The sequence below is a fragment of the Acanthochromis polyacanthus genome, chromosome 22 (genome assembly GCF_021347895.1).
Source record: "Acanthochromis polyacanthus isolate Apoly-LR-REF ecotype Palm Island chromosome 22, KAUST_Apoly_ChrSc, whole genome shotgun sequence".
NCBI classification, from domain to species: Eukaryota; Metazoa; Chordata; class Actinopteri; family Pomacentridae; genus Acanthochromis; species Acanthochromis polyacanthus.
This window is the reverse complement of record NC_067134.1, coordinates 25,573,244-25,592,603: the sequence shown is the minus strand read 5'-3', so window position 1 is coordinate 25,592,603 and position 19,360 is coordinate 25,573,244. Positions and strand designations below refer to the sequence as shown.

The 19,360-nt window shown below is 43.3% G+C and overlaps 1 protein-coding gene across 3 annotated transcripts; it reads right to left on the bottom strand.

The window, feature by feature from the left end:
* Nucleotides 1-2,191: 2,191 nt before the first annotated feature.
* Nucleotides 2,192-19,306, bottom strand: zc3h13 (zinc finger CCCH-type containing 13). 3 transcript variants are annotated; one of them, XM_022213789.2, is made up of 20 exons: nucleotides 19,137-19,306; nucleotides 18,030-18,203; nucleotides 17,782-17,885; nucleotides 17,552-17,666; nucleotides 17,270-17,381; nucleotides 17,005-17,171; nucleotides 16,728-16,876; nucleotides 15,883-16,086; nucleotides 15,633-15,800; nucleotides 15,206-15,543; nucleotides 13,651-14,133; nucleotides 13,316-13,564; nucleotides 12,755-13,232; nucleotides 11,043-11,239; nucleotides 7,566-8,816; nucleotides 5,926-6,600; nucleotides 5,690-5,830; nucleotides 5,288-5,488; nucleotides 3,734-3,897; nucleotides 2,192-3,635 (listed from the first exon to the last, which is right to left on the bottom strand). In XM_022213789.2, the coding sequence occupies exons 2-20, from the start codon at nucleotides 18,192-18,194 to the stop codon at nucleotides 3,411-3,413; spliced, it is 5,586 nt and encodes a 1,861-aa protein (XP_022069481.2). In that variant the 5' UTR covers nucleotides 18,195-18,203; nucleotides 19,137-19,306; the 3' UTR covers nucleotides 2,192-3,410. The 3 variants fall into 3 exon arrangements, with proteins under 3 accessions (XP_022069481.2, XP_022069483.2, XP_022069482.2); XM_022213791.2 differs by having other exon boundaries at nucleotides 11,127-11,239; XM_022213790.2 differs by having other exon boundaries at nucleotides 15,883-16,083.
* Between the last annotated feature and the right edge of the window lie 54 nt (nucleotides 19,307-19,360).

The following is a 19,360-nucleotide window of genomic DNA, read 5'->3' as shown; positions in this document are numbered from 1 at the left end:
AAACACTACCTCTGAGGGATTTCAAAATAAAAGCCTCCATGACGCGCATGTAGGAGGCAAGTTTGTGTGTAAAGCACAATTCAAAGACAAGGCAATTAAAGGTGCTTTACGATGGCAAAGAAATACATTCAAAAAACTATTTCTAAAGATGATTTAAAGGTAGGCATTAAGATCATATAAATTAAACATAAAAGTGGATTACAAGTCAAGAAATAGTATCCAAGAGAAGGCTGCTGAAAACTTTAAAATTAACTTAAATTGTAGCCTTATAGTTTATTATTGTTTCTTTTATTGAAATTTTTGCTAATCTTTTTCTAAATTTGCTATATTTGGGTTTATGTATATATATTTTCTAATCATCATTAGCTAACACAATGTAGCATTAGAAGACAGGAGTGATGGTTGCTGGAAATGGTCCTCTGTACCCCTATGCACTTTTATTTTGAAGACAAACCTTCCTTAGTTCAGTTTTAACCTCAGCTGAATTTAAAAATTTGACAGCTGTACATAGGACTGTCCCATTGATCACCAGCAGCTCAATAAACTGAACAGAGTAGATTTCCACAATGTATTGGACAGATACGCAGAACTGCATTTAAAACGTAGCAGATTTTTTTCCCCCATTTAACAATGTAACCAACATAATCTGTTGATATCAAGTCTTAATTGTTCTCCTCTCACAAAACACCCCATTTTTCAACAGATATGGAGGACTTTTATCGCAGGAAGAAGCAAGGATCTTGACTTACATGCTAATTAAACAAGTGTTGCTGATTAAATTATTGAAAAGCAGCTCATAGCTGCTTAAAAAAGGTCACCAGTGGGTCTCTAATGTATTCATCTAGGCTAGTTTTCAGTAAACCATAACTCCTGATAGGCCGATTCCTTTTTGCGATGCAGGGGTATGACTTTAATTCATCCACTGGGAAAACCTTTTATCATTTGATGTGTCAATTGGGCTCTGGCGCCTCCTGGTGAACAATTTGGTGAATAGATTCAGCTGATACTTCAGTAATTCAAGTCTGAGGAAACTGGATTTGAGTTTAGTCTGTTATTTTAATGAATCAGTTCTATCAATTCTAAGCTACTATTTTTGCTTATTCACTGTTACTTCTTCAACATGGAACCAACCTGCATACATTTATATCAGAAATATTTACAATAAATAAAGGAAGGAAGGACAGGTTCTATCCTACATAAAGTACATGTTGACATATTTAGCATAGTAACAAGCACACATCTAGCTACTGCTCCTAAAATAACAAATATATCATCATCAAGGCAGCTTATCAAGAACCAAAAACGTTGGAAGAAAAAAAGAAGCAAATCTAACACTCTGAGCTTGAGGTTTGTCCTGCTTACATCTCTGCATGTGACTTTTCTTATGATTTATCCTCTGTTTGCTTAATTATAGCAATAATTCTGGATTGTTAAAGGAATATTTGAATATCTGATGCTGGCTTTTTCTCAGTGATGCAGTACTAGACAATAGTCTGCAAGCAACCTCACAGATGAATTCAAACAGTATTTAAAACAAAATGCTACTTAATGCTACTTAAGTACCAATACTTTTAATGGTTTATTCCACCCAAATGGTGCTTTCTAAGCAACACGTGAAGGTTTGAAACATTTATTCCACCCACAATACTACTTTGTGCAGTTTACCTTGGTTACTAAGACAAGCCAAAATCCATCCACTATCTATAGAGTCTATCCCAGATGATTTAGGTTGAAGGCAGGAGACACTCTGGACATGTCAGCAGCTACATATACGAACAATCACACCTACAGACAATTTAGAATTACCAGCTAACCTGAACATACTGTATATTTCAAGCCGGAGAAAACCCACACATGCACAGGGAGAACATGCAAACTCCATGCAGAAATATCGTGGGAAGGCCAGAACACGAAACCGATATCTTCTCGCTGCAAGACCAAAGTGTGACCCACCCAGCCACTGTGCAGGCCCAAGCAAAATATAGGATTATAAATTTCAGTGAACATCACCTATTGACTGAATGCTCTCCTTCAATCTTTTTCTGGTACTTCATAAATTAAGAATTAGTACCCTAACTGAGTAAAATCAGCACTTACCTGTAAATTATTGCGTTAACCTCGATAAACCAGCAGCACAGAATCACTTCTTCAGCTCTTCAGTCGTTCTCGTCTCGGCAAAATATCATTACAATTTAAAAAAACGTCACTGAAGATTTATTTTACAGTAAAAAATACAGCATAAAATCATTACTGGCACATCTTAAAATTTACCTCGAACCCAAGACAAAACAAAATTAGAGTAGAAAAGTGTTTTCTAACACCAAGGTGTGGTCGGACTAATCGATAACGGGCTGTATCAGAGCTCGACTTCCCGTGTCTGTAACGTTACTTAGACTTCATGTCTCAGTCGTATGGTGGATGGGGGGGGTTATGTTGAATCCAGGGCATTTTTCAACCTGTTCTTTAAACAGAGCTGCTGGTTTTGTCCGTTGAAATCGTGTCCCAGGACTCAGAATGCTGTAAGAGTGTCGATACGAGCACATCCTAGAGGTGCAACACTTACTGGCCAACTGCTAGATACAGAAAGGAGTTCAGATTAATTATCTTTCAGTCGTTCTTTGCTACTGTCTTTTCCTATTGGAGCTCCTGTCATGGTTGGTGTGGGGGGGGGGCTGGTGAGGAGAGGAATTCCACATGGCAGTGTTGGCGATCTGGAGCTCACTTCAGTTCATGTCAGAGGAGACATTGCCAAACCATTCAAAACAAATCCACCAAAAAAACAAAACAGTAACACTCCCACAGACTGTAACAAGTTACATTCAATGAGGGGAATCGTTTGGCAGTGCTTATGGGTGACAAGTGTTCATTCAAGTCCCTGCAGGATGTTTCAGTGATGCGCTTCTGCAGCCAATTCTGGAGCTTTGCTCTGCAGATATCGTGTTGTATCGCGTAAACAAAAACGGCAGTAACTACATGGAGCATCTGACGGCTGAACAGTCATTTCATACAAAGCAAAAGACCCCCAAAAAAATCAACATCTAACCATTTTAATGCACAGCTGCAGCAACCAATGCACAACAAAGAAAACAAAGCAGTTAGGAAGGAGAAAGTGACAGGTAAAATCTGCTCTAAAACAGCGTAAAGCACAGAAAACATGAAGTCGTTCAGGTGTGTTTAATGCTCCTCACACACCTCCATAGGCTGGAGTGTCCGGTTGTCTATGGAGCAGCTCTTTACAGCAGATTATTCAAAACATGGAAAGCAGAACTGAGTCACAAATTTGTGTGTTTTTCTTTACTTCCTCTCGTGACTAAAACGGCTATGCGATGTAATGAAATGAGACAGAGAGAAAGAGTCAGGGGTGAGAAGAAGTAAAGGCTGAGAAGCGTTCACTTTCACGTGTTTTACTCTCAGGACACACACACCTCTGGCTGAGCGGCGCTGAGCTTATTACTACCACCAGCTTCAGCAACTTCTGCCGCCGTCACAGCCGCTGCTGCTGCCGGTGTCGACACGCTATCCGACCTTTCTGGGGCCGAAGCCTGGCCGGCCATGGTCCTCCTGAAGAGACGCATGCTCATCTGCAGCAGCTCGTTGTCCACCACGGGGGTAGTGGGGTACTGCTTGGTCAGGCCCTGGAAATAAAACCAATCAAAGAAAGAAAGGGGGGTTGAGTTGATGAATCATAAAAACTCAGACGATCAATGTAAGTCGATGATTTGATGGCATCTACCTTCTCGTTTTTTAACAGCTGCCGGCGGATGGCGAAGTCCCTGCGAGCGCACAGGGCCTTGCAGCAGGGTCCCAGGTTGGTGAGCAAACCGGCCCTCTCCACCCGCCTGTTCAGGGCCGCCATGTTCAGGGCCCCCAGGTCATACTCAAAGAGCTTGTCAGCATCTGGAAGGACAGCATCAGAGAGTTTTAGACCACAAAAGAATTTTAAATAAGGATTATACAAACTAATTACATATCTAAATAAAGAGACATTTAACTGAACAGCAATGGTTTTCAGTCTCCCCATTGTCTACTGTGATTAAATAATTACGAAACAACCACAAATACACAGTTAAATTTAAAAAAAAAAAAAAAAAAAGGAAAGCCACCAATGACTATTTTTTCTCTCGATTAGTTGTCTTATACATCTTATTGTACATACAGGGAGTCCTTGTTATACGCAAGTCAAAACTCACACGAAAATGTAAACAAAGCCGTTACGTGCATCAAGATATCGATCAATTCTTTGTAAAAGTCATAAATGTTGACTTTCATGCATGTATGAATCATTTTATAACAAGATAACACAACATTGTAACGGACTGATGTTGCTGTTGAGGTTTCAATGTTTGTTGTTCAGTTCCAGATTTACCTAATGTCAGTGAACGTGTCATGCTTACTTAGCTCACCTCTGATTGGCTGAGAGACAGCGGTACAGAGAGCTGGGAACTGCGGCTAATTCTGGAGCTAAGTTATGGGGTTTTTCTACTTCTGCTGGCGTTTGCTACAGCCCACAGTAGCCTGTTTTAAGGTTTAATAAACGACCAGAGAACCAGATAAAGTCTCACTCATTCATCGCAGAGAGTTGCTAAAATGTGCTGACCTGTTTTTACAACCTGAGCGATATTTGTTGGTATTTGGCCCTGTTCAGAACGTTTTATTTGATCTAATTTCACTTCCATGGCCATGTTTTTCCTTTTCTGCAAAGCACTACCATCAGAAGAGTCTGATTTACACGTGGGAGCCATAATGAAGGGCAAAAAGTTAGAGAATGTAAATTAAAAATAGGCCTTATTATGGCAGTCAGTATTAGAATTTTAAGAGAAATCCGTTTTTTTCCTAATAAACCTTTTAAGTCAAAAATTCTGTCCACATATTAAACATTGTGTAAGTCCTTAATGTGACTGGCAGTAGCTTCAGATCATATGAAACTATCACCAAATTTACAGCAAGCAGTTACTTTTAACTCATACTTTGTGAGTTTGACTCATTGTGGAGGTCAAAGCAGGATTTTAGTGATGTAATATGGTGTAAACGAGAACAGCTTTATTGCACATTCAGCTGTATTTAAACACAAAAAGCATTAATACTGTAATAAGTATCTATGAGCTCACAGAGCAGGAGAAAAGCAAAGACATGCAACGTTTTAGAACATTGATGTTTAAGTATTTTCAACGTCAGTATCATTGATTATGTTGACCAACTGTGACAGCCCCAACTATTACTTTAAAAATACAGTCCAAATTACTACAGCAAAAACTAATTTGATGGTTTTAATTCTGTCCAAACTCACCTTTGGGATCATCCAACTCTGACTTGCACACCTCTCTGACTTGCTCCAGGAGTTCAGGGCCAGCTAGTCGCTTGGAGATTCCCGCCCTGAGAAGCACGGCCCCCGGGGTAAACCGGAGCAGAGCTGCCCCGGCTGCCCGCGGCTCCTGCTTCTGTTTGGGCATCAGGCTGGACCAGTCCACATCGATCACATCCAGAGGACCTGCCGACATACAAAAGGAACGTTTTAAGAGTCGTATTTGTGTTAAAGGAGTTTGTGATGAATTTCAAATAGAAATGATTGTGGAATGAAACTGTTTAAGCCAAAGCAAAAGTGAAAACAATCAGCTTCAAATACAAGGAATGAATACAGAACATACACATTTCTATATAGATATGCCAGACAGAATCCACTGAATGATACCTGTAATTTTCTCCTCGTCTTGCTGATCCTCTTTCTTCTGACTGTCAGCCAGAATCTCATCGAGCTCATCGTCACTGATTGGTTCGTACTCCTCTCCCACAGACGCCACTGACTGGCCGTCATCTTCTTTCCCGTCATCATCTCCAGAAAACACAAACATGCGACATTTCGTTTAACTCCATGCAGGAAAAAGGTGCAAAGTGACATAAAATGCATCAATGATTTCATCCTCTCACCATCGATGCTGTCGGTTTTCTCCAGCTCCCGCTGCTCTCCCATCAGATGGTGACTGTTGCTGGCTTTCTCAGGCTCCGGAGGACTGAAGGCTTCTCTTGGCAGCAGAGGCTCGTAGTCGCTCCTGTCCGGCCTCATCATGTCTCCTCGCAGGTCTCCTCTCATTTCACCCCTCATGTCCCCTCGTCCTGGAGCTCTGGGGTCTCCGTGAAGCGGCAGATCCATCATCATCATCCTCTCCCTCTCTCTATCTCCCCCTCTCTCGCCTCGGCCGTCCCTTTCCCGCTCCCTCTCTCGCTCACGTTCCCGTTCGTGCTGCTGGATGAGTCCTTCGGGAAGCAGGCGTTCCCGGTCTCTGATGTCCCGCTCCCTCAGGAGAGGCTCCCGACCGGGTCGCATCAGCAGGGGCTCCCTCCCTCTGCTCGGCCAGTCTCTGGGCTCAGGCTCCCAGTCTCTCTGCTGCTGTAACGGCTGCTGGAGGAGCAGCGGCTGCTGATGTTGCTGCTGCTGCTGAGGTCGGAGGTCCTTTCGGTCTCGTTCCCTCTCCCGCTCAAACGGCTCCCTGTCTCGCTCCCGCTCCCGACTGTCGTAGGAGCCGGCTCGAGACCTGGACCTGGCCTGCCTCTCCGAGTCAGGAGAGCTGCGTCTGGAGCTGTGGCTGCGGGAATCCTGCCGATCTGAAAAACAAGATGAGACAGAGACGTTAATTCAAAAGTGTCTTTGGCAGCAGATTGTAAAAAGCATTTAATGTGATTCGACCAAGCTGGTTCCAGTGCGAGTTCAGAGCCAGTGTCTGACTGACTGTTCTTTGTGTTTCCACCACCTACGCACCGGTTCTAGGATCCGAAAACTGGTGCTTTTCAGGTACCAACTCTATGCTGGGCCAGAGTTAAGAACAGAGGACGTCAAGGACTGGATGCTAACTACTAACAGTTTGATATTTGTTTCTGGATCACAACATAGGCTTGCAAAGTCAGGAACGGCACTTCCATGATTACACAAACGTTGTTGAACGATTACATTAATTCAACGACGCAGAACCACTTTTGGACAGTCTGCTTTTTCAATCAAAGGTTGCAAACTTTGGAACATATCACCAACTGAAATAAAATCAATAACTAATATTAAAACCTCCACAAAAAAAGTTAAGGCGTGGCTTAAAGCAAAGCTGTACTCATTTTTAAAGTGTTGTAGTCTAAGTGGTTAATTTGGATTTATTTGTAAGATTTTACTTTTGTTTTATAGATTTGCGAGGTTTTTAACTTAATTCTGTCAGTTATGGTTCTATTTGTTTAGTTTTTTGTATATTGTACTTTTAAAGGATTGTGATCTTGGATGTTTTGGTTGTTTTAAAATCCCAACTGGGACAGGAGTTTAGAATTAGCTGTAGCTAAAACTCTACATCCAACACATCGGATTCATGAACTGTATTGAAACTATGTTAATTGCATTGTCGCTATGAAATAAAAAACAAATAAATACATAAAAATACGCAGGGATGTTTTGTGGTGATGCAATGACATGGCTCCCTGAGAATGAAACCAGTTCTGAGGAGGCACGAGAGTTGAACCAGCTAAGCACCAGCACCGAACCAGCACCTGGTTCCTTTTGGTGAAGAACGGGTAACTGAGTGTGTTTTTACCCGATGAGGTGCTGCGGCTCGGCTCTCCTCTCCTCAGCTGGTCGATTCGAGACTTCCTCTCAGCCCCTGGAGGGTCGTTCACCGCCGGCCTCTCGCGTTCACGCTCTCTCTCTCTTTCCCTCTCGCGCTCTCTCTCTCTGTCTCGAGAGTTGGTGCCCTGCAGCCTCCCTCGGCGCGATCGTGGACCCTGGGGGTCTTCTCGGTGAGCGGACTCGTTGGACGGCGAGCGCAGGCGTCGGGACGATGTGCGGCTCTGGTTGCTGCCCATGCTGCTGCTGCGGGTCTGCTCTGGTGGAGGTTTGCGGAGCAGCGGCTGCGACATGAGAGGCTGTGGAGTCATAGTCTGCAGCAGCATCGGAGGATCCTGGGGGAGGAGAGGGGTGATGGATGGGGGGTTACACCGCTCCCTGTCCCTGCCCACCCTGGGCCCACCTCCTCTCCTAAGAGGTTCAGCTGAAGTCCTCTCAGCAGGACCCAGGTGAGCCTGATCCAGGGGTCCTCCTCGGTCTGTCACTTCCTCATCTGACCAGTCACTGAAATTGTCCATTTTCGACAGAGGGGAAGGTTCTGCGTTGCCTCCAGTGCTGCGATGATCGGGCCTCATGGAGTGCGGAGGTGTGCGAGGACCCTTCTTCCTCTTACTGTGTGGCTGATGGGCTGAAGTTTCCTCCTCAGAAGCGTCAGATTCTCCTCCTCGTGACTGCTTCCTCTTTCGGTCCAGGGCCTTCTTCTTGGCTACTTTCCTGGGAGAGTGTAAAGGTGGAGCCACGTCTCCAGAAGCACTAGACGGAGGCTCGGGGTTGAATCGATCCCCTGCCGCTGCCAGGCCGCTGCTGCCACTCTCCTCATCTTTTCGGCCCTTCTTTAAGCCCTTCCTCTGTGACTTTGTCTTCTTTTTGCCCTCCTCGTGGAACTGGGACCCACCGGCGTCTCTGTCCTCGATGCTGGTGGCGAGGGTGGAGGGAGAAGGAGGCGGCGGTGTAGATTCTCGCTGGTCTCTGCCTCGGCTGCGGGAGTCAGACGGCGTGCCTGAGAGGTGATCTCCACGTCTGTCGCCTCCTCTGGTACGTTCTCCACGAGGCTCCAGCTCCTCGTGGCGACTGCGTGCCTCCCTTTTGTCCCCGGCTCCCCGTCGCTCCTCATCCTTCCAGTGAGCCGCCTTCTCATCGGGTGCAGCACCTCTGGATGGCGACCGTAACAACGGGTCCTGGGGACGCACCACCTGGCTCAGCAGCCGATGCTTGTCTCCATCTACACATGCACACAGGACAGTCACGTAAATGTATTTAGTACTTAAAACACTAAAAGGAAACAGTCAAACAACAGCTATTTTTGGCTACTAAGCTCTTGAAATTATAGTAAAGTAAAACCTGCATGTGTTTGAGTCATTCCATCTCATTTCAACAAATCTGAGGAAATTTTGTTGCATGACCTCCTCTGATCATCTCCAAACTTTTTTTTTAACTATCCCAACATAAGAATAGATTACTTGCAAAGTTTTAACATCATATGATTGCTATTTGCTAAGTTATAAAATATTTAAATCCCTATTTTTCCACTCGGAAATTGATATGTTAGGTAGAAAGGCTTGATTTAGGAAGATAATACTGGGAACTGACTGATGATATAGACTTACAAGTGATCTGAAGGGTTCAAACACCTTAACAATAGAGCAGGAAAAAAAATTTGGAATGAATATACCCATTTCTCTGTGGTACAGGGCAATTTAAAAATTTGGCGAAAATGGCATTTTTCAAGAATTTAGGCATTTTTTTCACAAATTTTAATAAGTAACAAGGTTCATATGTTATAAAAATCTCAAAGTACCTTAAAAGTTCTCTCTAACCTAAAAATATCCAAGAGCTAGCTAGTCTCCTTAGACCTCAAAACGATGCCTATTTATGAAACAGACTGAAAAACACCATACATATATTGGCACAGAAACCAATGTGGGACATGGAGTAGAAACATGAAACTTTGTCTGTATAACAATAAACATCCGAATAATTGATATCTGAAGTATCAACATTGTTTCTTGAATCCTTCATGGCCAATTTAACCAAGAAATGCACTATGTTTTATAGGCGTTTTTTTAGGAATTCTAACTAATATATTGCAGTTAAAATGAGTTATATTGCCTTAGGTCCCATGTAAAACATGTAATTTGTCCCCAACTTATCACACCACTATTTCTGTCCTTTGAACTGCTTGAATTTCTCTGAAATCAGGCCATCATCTGCACCAGATATGTGGTACTGTCCACCACGGCGTGTTGAAGGAGCAGTGATTGGACAGAGGATGTGGGCTGTAGGCACCCACACTACGTCATCCTTTCTAGGCCATGTGAACTTCTTGCTGGGACCTTTTGGGTGCATGAATTTCACTTGCAAATCTTCAAATTCAGCTGATAAGTCAAATACGATACCGAGGCTGTCCTGAGAATGCAGTCTGGGAGTGATGCCATTTCTTCTTATTCAGTTACTGTATGAAAGAAAAAACAATGTCTATATAATAATTAACTTCAGATATGCCCTTTGTAACTTATACTACGATGCTGATGCTTCAGATTCATCTTTCATCTTTAGTTGGTCATGTAAATGGTTCCTAAAAACAAAAACGAGGATCAAAATGTATAGTAAATTGATTCAGCAGTTGCTCATCTTTGGCACAAGAAACAAATATGAAAGTAAGTTCACACATACTTCACACATACTAGTTCCTCCAAAAAAAATTTGAACCGCGTACCATGTATCCCACATGCACTTTTTAATGCCTAAAGTTAGGCTATTTTGGGTCTACACCTGAGTTCAACAGCCTATAAATCAATAAATAAGCTTTATTTTAATGTTTTAAAACTTCTACCTTATGCAACTTTCATTAGTAAAGAAGAAAATTCATTCTTTCAATGTCTTTTCACAAGAATAAGTCCTAAAATAGAGGCATGAAAAACCCAAAATAAAGTCGCCCATGAAATAATAAGGATATTTTGGGAAATTCCACAGTCCAGTATTTTTTATTTTCATTCATTTCTATACTTTTCTCACCAGAAGGGTAAAAGTTTTGGAAGGGGAAAAAATTCTGACCATGTAAAAGGAGTATAAATTGCTTTTTTTAGTAGTTTAAAACCCTAAAATCATAGGCGAGGATTAAGTTTGGACTGACTATGGGTATTAGATTAGATCATTACTGCTTATACTGTATGTTTATAACCATAATACTTTGCATTTGTTCATAAAATTACCCAAATAAAGCCCAAAAAAATTTTTGGGAGGATCTGAGAAAGTGGTGCAACAAGCATTTGTTGAATTGACATGGAATGACTCGTTTGTCCAAGAGAAGAGACACACAGGCAACATATTTAACAATTTATACCGGAAATGATGAACACAGCATTAATGGTTACAAAAACTTTGCAATATAAAACAGGCGCATTCCCCATTAAACAGGAGTGTGTCCTTTCAAAAAGAATTTCCCTACTGTCAGATGGAGGCAGACACACTGGGCTGGGGAGGAGGGGCTGTGGGTGGAGCTTGGCCTGCCCTCGGCCAATCGGGCGCTCACTTTTGTCTTCGCCACTATTGTAGCCGTCACTGTCAGCCGGGCTGAGGTCCCGCGCCGTTCGCTTGGGCGAGGATCGAGGGCTCGGACTGCTCTCCACTCTGGGTCTCTTACGACTAGAAGGAGAAGACAAGGAAGAAGACTTATTACAAGAAAAATACACATTAGAACAGCAGCATTCACAGTCATGGCAGACTAATGTTTGGAAGTATTAAAGTACGCCTGAATTATCGAGATGCTGCACAAAATTAGACTTATTTTTTGAAAGGTCTTTGAAGTTTTGTTTATTTTCCCGTAAATTCCTCGATCATTTTGCCTCTTTTTGCCAGTAAAAATCAAGATACTCTTTCTGTATCTTCATTGGCATATTCAAAACAACGTCAATACTGATCTATGATTCATGCGTGAGGCTGACTCATCACTAACTCACTTTAACCCTTTAAGCTTCAGTCAATTCCAGCCGTTTTCAGTACAAAAAAATCGCTAATATTCTATTTTTAAATAAAAAAAATTACGAAAATACGGGGAATATTGGACGGGCATCACGAGGTGCATTTCCTTGAAAATGACCGATTCGTGGATTTTATACCGACTTCAGGACATGTTTTGGACAAAATAGTTTACTGGCTTGTGTCATCTGGATGTAAAAGGTTGGATTATGGCCGTTTTTTGTGGAATCGTTTTTTTTGTGTGTAGTAATGAACCCGGAAATGTGAGTCGCGCTGTGTGCGTTGAAGCCGTGTATAGAGAACGGATGGATGAATATTTGTTTTTGTCGGACAAATGTGTTTATATTACCCGCTGTGGTAATCGCATCTGAAAGTGGTTTATACCGGCGGATTCATGAGAATCTAAGCTTTCCATTGGTGTATAGTGTTTGTATAATCGTGTTTGCAGCCGTCGGACATTCCTGAAATTCCTATGCAAATTAGTAGGTGTACCGCCGGCGGTACACCTACGACGCACTGAAGCGTAAAGGGTTAACCTGCCTGTTGTCTTCATTTATGAGCACCGAAAAATATTGTTTCCTTGTCTGAAAAAAAAATCCATTAAAAAAATCAGCAAAAAAAAAATCCCCAAATTTCTGAAAATTTGCGAAACCTTTGGGGAGAAATTCCAATAATTCCTTAAAGTTTCCCCTTAAAAGTTTTATTTTAAAAAAGACTCAAATTAGGCAAGAAAATTCTTGGAAATATTTTCAAAAAATGAGAAAAATCTTCCCCAAAAATCCTCAAAATATCTAAAGTTATTACATATATATATTCTTTAAGAACATTCACAAAACAAAAATCGCTAATTTTAGTTGATTTTTATGTGAATATTCTTCAAGAAACTGTTTTTTTACATTTCTTTTTTTCCCCATCAAAAAATGTTCAAAAATTTCCTGAAAATGTTGAAAATGTGGACATCAGTAGTTTCACTGTGAAATATTTTTTTTCCCACATTTTCAAACTTGGAAATGGGTCAATTTGACCCACAGGACGACATTAGGGTTAAAAAAAAGCATAAATCTCTGAAACAAAGCAATACATAAATGAGCCTCTCTTGTGCATCCCAGTCTAACAACTTCCCCATCTGTTCACAGTGACTCATGAACACACTGATGAAGAAAAACTGACGGTGACACTTGCCTCAGCTTGCGATCGTCCCGGGTGTCTCGGACGGACCGGTCGTCCCTGGCGTCCTCCCTCCTCTCCCGCCTCTCCTCCCTCCCCCTCTCTCTCTCCCTCTCCTCCCACTCCCGCTGCCTCTCCCTCTCTCGCTGCTCCCTCTCTCTCTCCCTCTCCCGTTCCCTCTCCTTCCTCTCCCTCTCCCTCTCTTCGCGCTCTCTCTCCCTCTCCCGTTCTCTCTCCCTTTCCCTCTCTCTCTCTCTGGCTCTCTCCCTCTCTGCCTCCCTCTCCCTCTCCTTCTCCCGCTCCTTCTCCCTCTCTCTCTCCCTGTCCTTTTCCTTCTCCCTTTCCCTCTCCCTGTCTCTCTCTCGCTCTCTGTCTCGGGTCCTGTCCTCCCGTCTGTCCTCTGCTCTGTCTGTCCGGCGCTCCTCCCTTCTCTCCTCCCTCTCAGACTCCTCTAACCTCCCCTGGTGTCTGCTTGGAGAAGCTGCTCTTTGGTCTAAAAAGAAAAAAAAAGACGCTTGAATCAGTTGTGAATCCTTCATTTGATATTCGGACTATTTTTTAGCTCAAACCCGTCACCTCTCTCCCTGTTGTCTCTGCGATCCCGCTCTCCATGTCCTCCTCTCCTGTCGTAGGAGGAGTCTCGAGCCTGCTCTCCTCTTCTGTCGCTCTCATAGCGGTCTCGGTCCGAACCCCTCTCGGAGCTCCTTTCGGTGGCGCTGCGATCCGTGCTCTTCTCGGCGCTCCGTTCACGAACGGCACTGCTCCGTGAATCCCAGTTGTCGTGGCTGCTTTCCAGTTGGGAACCTCGGGAGTTTCTGTTTGAGCCTGAGGGACGAAAAAGAAGAGAAATTAAACCCAACCACGCAAAGTAGTGCCATCTTGTAGATTCATGAAGTACTATGAATTCTTGCCTTTATCAGATGTTTCGTTAGCGCGACCTCTTCCTCGTCCATTCCGCTCCGCTCTGTCCGTCCTGCTCTCCGTCCTCCCTTCACTTCTCCCTCCTTCGTCCCGTCCATGACCTCTCCCGTAACTCCTGTCGTCCTGAACCAGGTCCTCCTTCCTATGCGTCTCCGTCCTCTCCCTCTCTCGCTCCTTCTCCCGCTCCCGCTCCCTCTCCTTCTCCCGCTCTCGGTCTCTCTCGCGGTCCCGACGCTCGAGCGACTCTCGACTGGATCGGGTGTCCGTCCTGCTGTCTCTCGAGTCCTTCACGTCCCTGTTATCTCGGCTGTCGCGAGACTCTCTGGTCGTTTCCCGTCCTCGATCACGAGTGTCCCGTCGGTCGCGGGCGTCTCTGGCGTCCCTGTCGTCGCGGACGTCCCGGGACGAGACCTGCTCCGAGTCGTAGTCCCGGTCGTCACGGACGCTGTCTTTGTCTCGTTTGCTGCGGCTGTCTGTTTACAAAAGACAGAGTTTAACAAGTGATTCATGGAAAAATGTGAAGCCAACGAGCCACTTCTAGAGAATAAAAAACTTTTTGATTACTACATTTCCAAGAAATCACCCAATCAAAAAGAAAATGTGGTGGGCTGTAGACATTTCTACCGTAGTTTCAAGGCCAATAAGACGATTTAACTTCTACCGTCTTTTGTCACTCTGAACTTCTATGGATTTATTCAATAGATTCAGATAAATAAAAACCATCATGAAGACAGAAAAACTGAACTGAAACGGAGGTTTTGTTTTAAAGAAAAGGCAGAAGAAGCAAGTTGATCCACTGAGTTAACCCTCTGAACTCCAAAATCTATCAGTGGGTTCTGTTTTTTTTGTTTTGAATGATCAAAATTACATAATCTATCAGTTAAACTGAAAAAACTGGAAGAATCATTGGATTTTCTACTTTCTGATGGTACTTAAACTGATCAGGATTTGGACAAAACAACTACTACTAAGTTTTAAACTGGGACATTTTTGCAAAATCCCTTCATTATGTGCGATTCATTTTTAAAATTACCAAAAAAAAAAACAGCTTGCTCTAAGCCGACTCTGCAACGGGACAAAAATTTTGCTCTCGTTGCAACCAGCAAGCCTCTTTTTGCCACTTTCTGGCTGAACTAAACTGAGGTATGCTGTGTTTATACAGAGGGTATATGAGGACAAGGATGGAAACTAATTAAAAATGTAAAGTAAAATATCTATAGTATGTAAAACCAACATTTTTTTTACATTAAAGCATATGTAGGCATTTCTCCACATTCGTGAAATGGAGAATTAAAGAAATTCAACCGTAATCCGATCGTTTCTCTGATTTATGGCATTATACTTTGGTTAAAATCCCCAGAAAACATCCTCTACCGCAAGCTTTAGTGAGTAAAAGTGTGAAGCGCAACAAAAGGCAGACAAACTGATCAGGGTTCAGTGAGTCATAAAGTTAAGCCCTTAAATTTGACTTCTTCAGCTCGCTATATCATGTTGGAAAAAGCGAAACCCAAAGCAGACAAACACAGCAGTAGAAGGTAGAAATACCGTCTCTGCGCTCATGTCTGCGCTCCTGGGCTGGCGGGCTCCTCTCCCTCTCCCCACGACTCCTCTCGCGGCCCCTGGAATGGCGCCGGGAGGGACTCGATCTGTCAGACCGCCGGTGAGGAGACGAGGCGTCGTGGGAGGCGGGAGGCGATCGAGACCGGCGGGAGCTCGGAGGCGAGGAGGCCTGCGCCGTGCTGCTCCGGTGGTAGGACGGAGAAGAAGAGCGACGGCGCCGCGGAGACGGGGAGTGTCGCTGGGCGGAGGAGCCCGAGTGGGAGGAAGGGGAGTGGTGGCGGGGAGGAGTGGGCGTTCGCTGGTGGCGTGGAGGTGAAGGAGACCTGCAGTGACAGAATATTATTCCCACACGGCCGTCACATTCAGTATTCAATGACTAGATAAAGGTTGGCTCACTGGTCGGTGTGCTGACCTGTGAGGAGGGGAGGGAAGTACAGCGGCCTTATGGGATGAAACTTTAGGAGAGATGGATTTCTTCCTGACGGTGGGCGATGCACCCCTGGATGGAGACGACACGCTGCCAGAACGCTCCTCTGATGTCACCGACCGCTTGGCCTTGTGGGAGCTGTCCGATCGATCCCTACGAACAAAAAGATTTCATTCAAGAGGGTGAAAAACACGAGTTGATATGGAATAACTACGCATCTGGATCTGCCCTGTACCTGCGTTTTTCCTTCTTCTCTTTATGTTTCTCTGTATCTCGTCCCCGATCTTTCCCCTCCTTCTGCTTCTCTTCAGATTTCTCCTTGTTCTTGTGTTTCCCTTTGTGCTTCTTCACGACCACAGGGAGGTCCAGAGGGACTGGAGGAGGGGGACTGGGGGTACGGGGCCCTTTTTTCTTACTGTGGCTTCCTTTTGAGGACCTGCTTGAAATAAGATGAAAAATATGAATCACACCTTCATTTATCTGACCGTACGACTTAAATAATGTCAGTAGGTCAATACATAAAATAAAATAATGCCTAATACCCTCAAAGACAATAAACTAAGTTTAATAACAAGGATTAAAATATTCAGTTAATTCTCGAACTGATCATAAAACAAAACTAATTCTACTGGTTCACTTGGAATCTGGCATATGTACACATCATCTAAGCTTGTTTACATCTGCAATTTGCCACGAATACCGAGACTAAAATCCAGAGGCAAACCCAGGGATAAAAAAATAAAATAATAATTTCCTATCGGATGAATAAAGTAGATCTTATCTTAAATTTGCCTTGCGTCAAAAATTAGGGGAAAAAGCTGCAACTGAAAACCAATTCTCAGGACATGAACAGGTGAATATTTAATGTATCTTCTTAATTTTTTTGGTTTTTGTCAAATATACTATGCCTACATGAATTTGACTATTTTCCAAATAGACAAAATTTGATGAAAATTCAAAGAAACTGGTTGGAAGAGAGTTAAAATTATGATATTCATCACACCAAGGAATAAAGGAATGATTCTACATGGTTTACAGGCACACAAAACTTAAATTCTGACACTATCAACTGACTCCTACCTGGCAGTTTCTGAAACAGGCGAGGACACGGATGCCTTCTTCTCTTTCTTCCCAGAGCCGGGCACTTTGGTTCCACTTTTGTGTTTCGGGGAGCCACTGGACTTTCTGGAAGAGTGTGATTCTTTGGAGCTCAGTGGCTCGGGGGAGGCCTGAGGGACAAGAAGGGACATCTGAGGGTGAAATTCAAATGGCAGTTCCTCTTGGAGACTATAGTGAAGGCCCTGAAATCTGAATACTGAATACTGTTAAACTGAGACAGAAGGAAAGTCATGCTTACCTTTGGCAAGGCTGAGGCTCTGTTTTTTGTGGTGTTTTCATCTTTCTTGATGACAATCTCTTCTCTCTTTTCCAAATTCTCCTGTTCCAGTTTCATCAGCTCACGTTGAATCTTCTGGCGCTTCATCTCGAGGGACAGCTCGTAGTCGTAGTCACCGATATCAGAATCTGTCGTGTCAAAGCACATATTAATGTTCTTTGGTTCACATCAATCCATAACATCAGCCAGTACGGCATTTTACTGCATCGCAAACGAGCTACTGAACCTTCACGATTAGTTTCCCACTCTGTGGGCTCTTCTTCACTGGCTGGGGTGCGCTCTTTAGTGATCTTTATATCCTCCTTCTCCCTGTGTCGGCCTCTGGAGGAGTCTCTCTGCTGCAGATTGACACACAAATAGATTTTTATATTATCTTATTTTAAAGGCTCCACGTGTTAGTAGTTACAAGTCAACATCAGATTCAGGATCAGCAGTACAATTAACTTTCGTTATTTTACAATCCGCTATCGACTCACCACACCCAAACGGATTATTCATTTTTACTCACTCTCACTGTGGGGGATGTGGGCTCGTCTAAATCTCGCTTTATGTTTTCCGTGTCAACATCCTGTCTTTTATTCTTCATCCTCTCCCGCAGATCACCTGTGGGCCTCTCGGTTGACCTGCTCCGTTAAAACACACAAACAAAACCAAACGCACAGATTACACATTGGTTTTTATGTGGAGAGAATCAAAAATACTAAAACATAACACAGTGACAAGTCCCAGAAGTCTCACCGGCTAAAGCTAAATCCTTTGCCTCGTGGCTGAGTTCCATGTGTGTATCGACAAGTGTTGCCGTAACTGCAATTACCAGTCTTCAGCCAATTTCTACAGTGACTCTGAAAGACACCAGAAGAAGTCAAGAAAAACCCACCGACACCACAGAGCTGTCACAGTTGTAAGTACACTAACAGAAACAACCACATCTTCAGGGTGTGTAGGAGAGCATCGAGAGAAGAAAGGCTATACTCGGTAATACATACATCAGCAGCATTACTCCCAGTGCTGGGGCCGAGCCTTTCGAACACACTGGGCCTGCGAGAGGGGGCGGCGGGGTTGGTGGTGCTGCTGGTTGTGGTGCTGCTGCTGCTGCTGTCAGATATGGTTTTTGAATTCTCCACTGTTACCTTCCGCCTGATCTTGGACATTCTGCAGGACTGAGAAAATGAGAGCAACCTGCTTAGAGAACGTCTGTGTGCTGTGATCAGCAGGATAACAACTTAACCATAACAGCCAGGATCAGTCGGCACACTTTGACATTTGCATACATATATATATGTATGCAAATATTTTTTTGATTGTTGTTTCTTTATAATTGTTGTTTCTTTACCATCAAAAAACAACATTCATGTCCATGTCTGGCATCTTGAAAGTATCTTTCAATAAGTGATTGTTTCCATAATAAATCATTATAGAATTTGTAAAGACGTGATCATAAAGACCATAAAAACATTTTTTTAACATTTAATAATAATGTACACAAGATTTCAAAAGTCCCTCAATTATATATCGCCCCATTTAATATTTACTGTATTTTAGACACTATTTTTTTTATGCTTAACGGTTTATTCTGTTTTATTTTGGTTTTCCAAACTGATTTTGCCAAGTCTTTATGCTAATTGTTTGCTGCTGCCTGGCCGATAACATGTGCAGCAATTAAGTAAAGTCAGGTGCCATATCGACATAAACACTCTTCAAATCTAGTAATAATTTGACATTACTCGATTTGACTTTGCTTGAGGGGTTCCTGCACTTTCAGTAATCAAAACTTAAACATATCCAAATATTGCTGTTGTCTGTGCTAACTTCTACCCGCAGTACTGCATGCTAGCTTCTGGTTAGCTTCCTCGCAAACTACGCGACTTTAATTCTACGCTTTACAGACTTTAACTTCCCCACATTAGTGTAATATGTAAAACGCTTGGCCTGTTAATGACTAACGTTAAATATTCTGGACGCCTCATAGTGGAAACTAACAGGCGAATGGAGGCTAATGCTAAAGTTAACTGTGAGTCTAGTGTTAGCGCGGGGCCTTCCAGCCTCCTCCAGCAGCCTTAAAGCTGATATGTAGACAAAAAAAACAGCCTCACCCAAGATTTTATGTCGGTGTCGCATCTACTAAAGTCAAGTTGGCTGATTTAGCACTTGTAGAAATAACAAGGCTTAATCTTTAAAATCAAAGGCACAGTCTGCCTCGGGTGCCTTCATATTGGCGGACAGTGAGCGTCATACGTCCTGCTCTTCTTCGGTGGTGTTGAAGAGGCTGCTTTATACCGCACAGTGACTCATCACCGCCACCTACTGGTGTTATTTT

Excerpts from the sequence above, each read along its gene's own strand:
- zc3h13 (XM_022213789.2), bottom strand. The coding sequence starts at position 18,194 with ATGTCCAAGATCAGGCGGAAGGTAACAGTGGAGAATTCAAAAACCATA. Across the intron at positions 13,233-13,315 it reads CAGAGACAACAGGGAGAGAG|ACCAAAGAGCAGCTTCTCCA; the intron begins GTGACGGGTTTG and ends TTTTCTTTTTAG. Across the intron at positions 5,489-5,689 it reads AGACGAGGAGAAAATTACAG|GTCCTCTGGATGTGATCGAT; the intron begins GTATCATTCAGT and ends GTATGTCGGCAG.